Source organism: Callospermophilus lateralis, chromosome 7 (assembly GCF_048772815.1).
Source record: "Callospermophilus lateralis isolate mCalLat2 chromosome 7, mCalLat2.hap1, whole genome shotgun sequence".
In the NCBI taxonomy this organism is placed as follows: domain Eukaryota; kingdom Metazoa; phylum Chordata; class Mammalia; order Rodentia; family Sciuridae; genus Callospermophilus; species Callospermophilus lateralis.
In genome coordinates, this window is record NC_135311.1 from 136,569,570 (window position 1) to 136,577,457 (window position 7,888).

The 7,888-nt window shown below is 46.4% G+C and overlaps 1 protein-coding gene across 1 annotated transcript in view; it reads left to right on the top strand.

Annotated features, from left to right (window-relative positions):
* The window catches only part of Mtor (mechanistic target of rapamycin kinase), a 117,133-nt gene extending 113,317 nt beyond the window's left edge, over positions 1 to 3,816 (top strand). The window contains exons 57-58 of the mRNA XM_076861302.1: positions 2,185 to 2,290; positions 2,951 to 3,816. Of these exons, the coding sequence (XP_076717417.1) occupies positions 2,185 to 2,290; positions 2,951 to 2,966 (122 nt within the window). The 3' untranslated portion in view covers positions 2,967 to 3,816. The remainder of the gene's footprint in view (positions 1 to 2,184; positions 2,291 to 2,950) is intronic.
* The last annotated feature ends 4,072 nt before the right edge of the window (positions 3,817 to 7,888 follow it).

Below are 7,888 nucleotides of genomic sequence, written 5' to 3' on the forward strand. Positions count from 1 at the left end.
AAAAAGTGCAGGAAAAGCTTCCCTAAGGAAACAACCCATGAGCGATACTCTGAAAAAGGAGCTAATTCAGAGGACACTGTTGCAGGCACGGGAAACAGCACGTGCAAGGGGGCGATGGCGAGAAATATGGTCCAAGGGCAGGCCAGAAACGCAGGGTAGAAGGAGCACAGAGCACACCAGGCAGAGCTCGGGCCTCTGTTTCCACCCTAGAGCGGTGGGAAAAACCGGCGGGTTTGGCATGGAGTGGGCAGGCCCAGCATGTGTGGCGAATACTGCCTGCTGTGGCCCGAGGACAGGGCCAGAGGGAGGGTGTGCAGGTGCACCAGGGAAGAGGCTGCCTCAGGGTCCAGGTAGATGCAGCACTGATTAGACTCAGGTGGTGGGAGTGGAGCCGGGTGCTAGAGATCTCAAAGAGGTTTTCAAGTCAAAAGGATCAGGCTGAGGATGTAGCTTAATGGAAGAGAGTGTGCCCAGCATGCCTGAGGCCCTGGGTTCCATCCCCAGCGCTGCCAAAAAAATCAGAAGTATTGATGTTGGGGCATGAGGGACAACAGGAATCAAGCCAGGTCCAAGTCACTGGTGACCAGCTGAGACCTATGATGAGTGACAGCCAGACTGAAGCAGCTAAGGAGATGAGAGAGCGAAGGAAGAAGAAGGGAGCGAGGGGTTAAATGCTCTTAAGTAGTTTATGCAGAAAAGCAAGAATCAAAGGGCAGCCAGAGCCATGATGGGGGCAGAGCTGCACCCCTGGCCCCAGCTGTTTTCCTTCAGTGAGAGAGGAGCACGCTTACAGAATATGGAAAGGGGGCAGTTAGGTGGAGTTGAACTAGCATGGTGGTTGCTGCCTACAACCCAGAGATGTGGGAAGCTGAGGCAGGAAAGTCACAAGTTCAAGGGCAGACTGGGCAACTTAGATCCTGTCTCAAAATAAAATCTAAAATTGGCTGGGGATGTACCTCAGTGGTAGAGCACATGCTCTCATGCGCAAGGTCCTGGGTTTGATCTTCAGTCCTACCAAAAGAAAGCAAGAAATACAAGAAAGAGAACAGATAGTCCTGCCAGTCTCCTGAGAAAGAATTAGCCTGAGTGAGGTGGCGGAGCAGTAGTGTCAGTGTCACTAAACACTCAAGGTCGCTCCAGGTGAACTGGGCTGCATGAGATAATCACACAGAGACAGAGAAATACTTTTTTCTTTGGGTCCTGTGACGGCTCCTCTGACCTTAGGGGTCAGTGGAAAGAGAGAAGAGCATGTGCTGACCCCTTTTTTGGGGAAGAAGACATTCAAATGAGGGAAGGGGTTAGGTTTCAGGGGGTTGAGTCTAGCTTGATGATGTCTGCTGTCAGCAGGTTGACTGACATCTAGGAGGCCATGCCCATCTCATGAGCTGCAAAAGACCAGAGCAAGGCCTGCCCAAACAGAGGGCAACGTCGGTTCAGTCCACTTTGTGCACTCAATGCGCATAGTTCACACACAGCCCATGGCTGGCTTGCCCCATCTCCACATTCTCACTGCTCAAGGCATAGGGGTGCTCCTCCCAGGCGGTTGGGGGAGCAGCTTATGTGAGCTGAAGCCAGCTGCACAGCTCCGCAGACATGACCTCACACATCAGCAGGGTCTGGAGCTGCTCGTGATGGTTAATTACCTTAAAAGTGGAAGGTGAGGGCATCTGCTGAGGGTGAGAAACAGGAGGAGGGGTTCAGGTGTCAGCGGGGAGAAAGAACTTGAGATGGCCCTTATGGAAGTGGAAAGGCATGTCACCAAAGAAGTGCCTTAGGCCAGCCGTACTGCACAGAGCGCTTGTTTGAAGCTGAGATTATGAATCTGCGATGGAGGTTGCTGTTCAAAACTGGAGGCTTGTGGATTTCAAACAGAACAGGCTTTTTGTTGTGCTTGTTCAACTCAAAAAAGGATTTTGGGATAGATCCCTAGGCCAGATCCTCGCCACTCCTGAACTTAGCTGACTGCAAGACTTTGTCTTCCCTGAACCGAGCCTATACTGACACAAGACAGTGTGCCCTCAGGTCAGCTGGAGATGGGTTTTTAAAAGCAGTCATGATGCATCCTTCAAACTCACATGTGAGGTTTGACTGACAGCGGCTGCTTAGACTCTTGTACAAAACAGCAGACAAGGGACCTGTTAATGCCAGGTGCTGATGGCTGTGTTGCTCTTTCTTCTGTGCCAGGTCGGGACTTTTCCCATGATGATACCTTGGACGTTCCAACACAAGTTGAGCTGCTCATCAAACAAGCAACATCCCATGAAAACCTCTGCCAGTGCTACATTGGCTGGTAAGTGGGCATCTCAAGGATGCATTGTTAAAATCAGCAGTGAGGACCCCAACTGTGGCCCCAAGCCTCGGAAGCTAAAGCAGATTCAGTGAAGTAATCACAGGGCAGTGACAGGTTGATCCTTTAAGAGCTGGTATTCACTGTTTGTGCCCCTTGTTCCATAAGGAAGAAAACTGGGAGTTGCAGATGCACATTCAGAAGGCAGCCACCAAAATAAGTTACAGTTGCCCAAAGAGCAGTGGTTTGGAACAGCAGGGCTGCCAGCTGGCTTGTTTGTGGGGGCTCTTTTGAATTTTTGCCATCACTTCAGGAAGGGCATAGGAAAGAAGCTAGAGCAGTGACCGGAAGAAGATGAAGACACATTGATGATTTGCATGTGGCCTGAGGGACTATCCGGGTTTCCTTTGATTAACTGCCCAAGGCACACTTGAAGGCAGAAACTGGAGAGAGGGCAGCAGGGAATGTCCTTGTGGGACCTCAGTGGCATTGGCCCTTGACTGTAGAGGAGTGTGTCCCACACGATTAAGCGTGAGAGAGTCCAGGGAATGCTACAGGGTTGTCAGACCTTGGTCTTTTCATTTTCAAAGCATCAGGGTAGAGATTTGAAGAAGCTCAGGTTACTGAACCATGTGTCTCTGCCTTTGCTGTATCCCTTCCTAGGTGTCCCTTCTGGTGACGGGAGGCCCACTATGCCCACAGTATCTCCCCTGAGGCTTTCATACTTGGTCCACGCTTCACCAAACTGAAACTATGGTCAAAAAGTTTGTTAATATTTTGAAATGTAAATGAAAAGAACTACTGTATATTCGAAGTTGGTTTGAACCAACTTTCTAGCTGCTGTTAAAGAAGATATTGTCAGAAACACAAGGCTTGATGCGGCTCCCAGGTCAGTGAAACACAGTAATACTACACGATCAAGCCATCGACTCTGGGGAACAGAAGATCCATAACTTCAGAAATACGGGTTTCGATTTTACTCACAAGAGAGCTCAAATGACTTCTGACAGAGGTTGGCCTGGCCGCTCCTCTCAAGGTGGGTCCAGCAACTCGGCACAGTCAAAAAGGCTGGGGCAGTGGAGAACACGGATCAGGGTCCTAGACTATGAAGAAGCAGAAGTTCCTCCCTTTACCTCACTGGTCGCTGGACAGCAGTGGCAACATGTGCAGGACAAGCCAGGACAGGTCAGTGTTCTGCCTGACCCAGTGCTGCTGCAGCTCACACTTAACCCAGACCAGAACTGCCAGGAGGGCAGTCTGTGCAGATGCCTGGTAGTTCCCACACATTGGGGCCCATGCTGGCCCCATGTTCAGTGGATTGAATGCACTGTGTTTGAAGCAAGGGTTTAAAACACAAATGCTATCACAGAAGTACTGAACACAGAGGGACAGGCTAGGTTGTGTGCAGAATTATGAGCAAAGTAAATATTTGACTAAATGCACAGAGTATAGGATGTAGCCACGTCTAGACACCATGTTGTATCTGAATAATTTTTGTGCCAATAAATGACATCAGAATTTTAAAAACATGTACACGAGCAGCTTTTTATTCATAATTATTAGTAAATTCAAAAAGGAAGCAGAGGGATGGTTGGGGATGTAGCTCAGCATTAGAGCACTTACCTAGCTTGTGGGAAGCCCTGGATTCATATGCTGGCACCACTAAAGGGGAGGGGGTCACAGTTAGTATGAGAGGAGTACAACAGACACAAGGATGTATGTGACGTGGTCCCTTTCTGTGGGGTATCCTGCAGCAGAACTGAGAATTCTACCCCCGCTAAGTGATAAGAGGAGCCATACACAGAAGCACTAATTCTGCCAGAATACCAGGAAAGCCTCATGGAAAAGTGCATGTTGGGACAGCTCAAGGAGGAGTGGGATTTTGTCAGGTGACGCACATGGGGACAGCCTTAGCAGAAAAGGAAGCGCAAGATGCTGAGGTGTGTAGAAGCATCATATCTGCAGCAAAGGCAAGTGTTAACCTGACCCATATGGAGCTGCGGTGTCCAGCCACATTTGACAGAGAAATGGCACGTTCGCAGGGTCAAACCTCATAGCTCAGTATGTGTGGCTCAGTGATCAGAAGAGAATAAAAGGAACAACAGGAAGATAAGGGGAAAGGATGCCAGAGAGTAGAGCCTCCTCACTGTCCCCTCAAGGCCTCTGGACCTGATGCTGCGAGGTTCAAGGCAGGAGTGGGCAATAGGTAGCAAACAGACGGAAAGAAAATCAGAAGGCATGTGGGCAGAGGAAGCTCCTGGAGTAATAAGAGGGGGCATTAAGTAGAGCTGGTCAGCATCCTACAGATGGCACATGCACTTTTGGTCTTTTGGGGGTTTTTTTATTTTTTTATGGTACAGAAGATCAAACCAAGGGCTTATGTATGCTAGGCAAACACTCTATCTCTGAGCTACATACCCAGCCCTACATTCCCTCAAAAGAAAGAACATGCCTAAAGAGAACTTCCAGAGAAAATTTTTAGTTGTTTAAGGGAATTATTTTTTTCTAAATTTCTTTGGTCGGGGCTGGGGATGTGGCTCAAGCGGTGGCGCGCTCGCCTGGCATGCGTGCGGCCCAGGTTCAATCCTCAGCACCACATACAAACAGAGATGTTGTGTCCGCTGAAAACTGAAAGATAAATATTAAAAATATTCTCTCTCTCTTCCCCTCTCTCTCTCTCACTCTCTCTTTAAAAAAAAAAAATAAAAATAAAAAAAATAAATTTCTTTGGTCTACTTCTACTTAATAAAAATACTTCGTCATTTAAAAATTATTCAGAGGGCTAGGGATAAAGCTCAGTTTGTAGAGTGCTTGCCTTGCATGCACAAAGCTGGGTTTGATCCCCAGCACCAACAAAAACTATTCAGAGAACTAATATAGGAGGAAGAAGATAATTAAAGGATAGGAATCATATGTCTTTCCCCCAAAACTGCCAGAAGACCCATCTCCGATTGGTGCTCCATAAAGGTTCATGAGACAACTCTTGCATTAAAAACAAAAGATTAAGGGCTGGGGTTGTGGCTCAACTGTAGAACACTTGCCTAGTGCCTGAGAGGCCCTGGGTTCGATCCTCAGCACCACATTAAAATAAAGGTATTGTGTCCAACTACAACTAAAATATTAAAAAATAAAAAGATTAAGGGCTGGAGGTATAGCTAGGTGGTAGAGCACACCTAGTGCCTCACACATTCGAGGCAAGCACTTTACCACTGAGCCACAGTCCCAGCCCTTGAAAAAGATTTTTAAAAATAAATAAATAAAATATTTTAAAATCACAAAACGAATTTGGATCCCACAGTGAAACTAGTAAGTTTGCACACTCACAGCTAGAAAGTCTCGTACCATGTGTGAGGGTTTGGATATGAGATACCCCAACAGCTCCAGTGTTAAAGCAGGAATGTTTGGAGATGCTTGGACTGTGAAAGCTGTGACCTAATCAGTCCATCCTAGCTTGAAGGGACTGGGTGTTAACTGTAGGTAGATGGGGTATGGCTGGAGGAGATGGCCACTGGGGGGTCTTGCCTGTGATCTCCCTCCCTACCCCACCCCCGGCAGCTTTCCTCCACTGACCCTTCTCCCATGATGTTCTTCCTCTCCTTGGGCCCAGGGCAGTGGTGTCAGCAGCTGTCTATGGACTGAGACTGAAACTACGAGCCCCAAAGAAACTTTTCCTCTAAGCTGTTGTTGGGTGTTTTGGCCACAGCAACACAAAAGATGACTAAAACACCATGTATAACCCATTTTGCTCCCAAAAATATGATCCTCATAACTTCCTTGGCTCCAGATGAGACAATTTCATGTCTTCAGTGATATTTTATTATCTTTCATAAAAGATTAGGAAAGCAAAGTCTGAACTGTGGTGAATCTAATAGGTTTTTAAGTTATCTAAGCAAAGTCTTATGGCTTTGTAGACATGAATTACCAGGGGCAGGGAAGAGCTAATGAAGGCCTTTAAGAACAGTCTAACCACCAATTGCAGTGGTGCACGCCTGGTAATCCCAGCAATTCTGGAGGTTGAGGTAGGAAGATCACAAGTTCAAAGCCAGCCTCAGCAAATTAGGGAGCTGTAAGAGATTCAGTGAGACCCTGTCCCAAAACGAAAAAATAATAAAGGGCTGGGGATGTGGCTCAGTGGTAAAGTGCCCCTGGGTTTAATCCTTCATACCACCCCACCCCCGCCAAAAAAAAAGTCTAACCCTCAATCACAAATGGTTTCATGTAATCCTGTGTGACCAGAGGATGCAGAAAAGAATGACAAGATCCTTGCATTCATCAGCTTTCATAAACCAGGGCCTTAGAACTAAGAGGCAATATAATCAAAACTGGAGAGGGGCACAGTGGTGCACACCTATAATCCTAGCAGTTCAGGAGGCTGAAACAGGAGGATCGTGAGTTCAAAGCCAGCCTCAGCAAAAGTGACCCTCTACGCAACTCAGTGAGACCCTGTCTCTAACTAAAATACAAAATAGGGTTGGGGATGTGGTCAGTGGTTGTGTGCCCCTGGGTTCAATCCCCAGTACCAAAAAAGAAGGAGGAGGAAGAGGAGGAGGAGGAGGCGGCTAAGGCTGGGCTGGGAATGTAGCCCAGTGACAGAACCCTTGCTTGGTATGTGTGAGGCCCTGTACCATCCATCCATGCCCAGCACCAAAAAAAAAAAAAAAAGAATCAAGGCTATAGGGGCAAAAGACTGAGTTTCAAATCTCAACTCTATCTCACACTACGTGTGTGATTTGGGACAAGTTATTTAATTTTTCTATGCTTGCTTGCTTTGTGATACTGAGGATTGAACCCAGGGGCACTTACCACTGAGCCACTCTCCCTGTCCTCAGATTCACCTAATACAGCCTACCCTACCTTAAACATGCTGGGAACATCTACATTAATTAGCCCACAGTTGGGCAAAATCCACACACACAAAGCCTATTTTATAACAAAGCACAGGAAAGCTCATATCAGTTTTTTTTTTTTTCATTATTAACCTTTAATGAATGCTTAACACCAAACAAAACACAGTGAGATAGAAAGACACGTATGGTCCACATTCTCTACTATCAGAATCTAGTGAATTATACAAGATGGTACGTAATTGAGCACTAAATTTTACAGATCACACTAAGAGTTTTGCATATAGTTTTTAAAATTTGTTTATTCTAATTAATTATACATGACAGAATGCTCTTCGATTCACTGTATCAACATCATCCTTTTTTTTTATTATTTAGTTTTTGGCGGACACAACATCTTTTTTTTGTTTTGTTTTGTTTTTGTTTTTGTATGTGGTGCTGAGGATCGAACCCAGGCCGCACGCATGCCAGGCGAGCGCGCTACCACTTGAGCCACATCCCCAGCCCCTCAACATCATTCTTAATGGAGAAAAATTGGAAGCATTCCCACTAAAGACTGGAACAAGACGGGGTTGCCCTCTTTCACGAATTCTATTCAACATAGTTCTTGAAGCTCTAGCTAGAGCAATTAGACAGTTGAAAGAAATTAAATGAATTCAGCAAAGTAGCAGGATATAAAATCAATACCCATAAATCAAATAAATGCATTTCTATACACCAGTGATGAATCCTCTGAAAGAGAAATTAAGGAAACTAC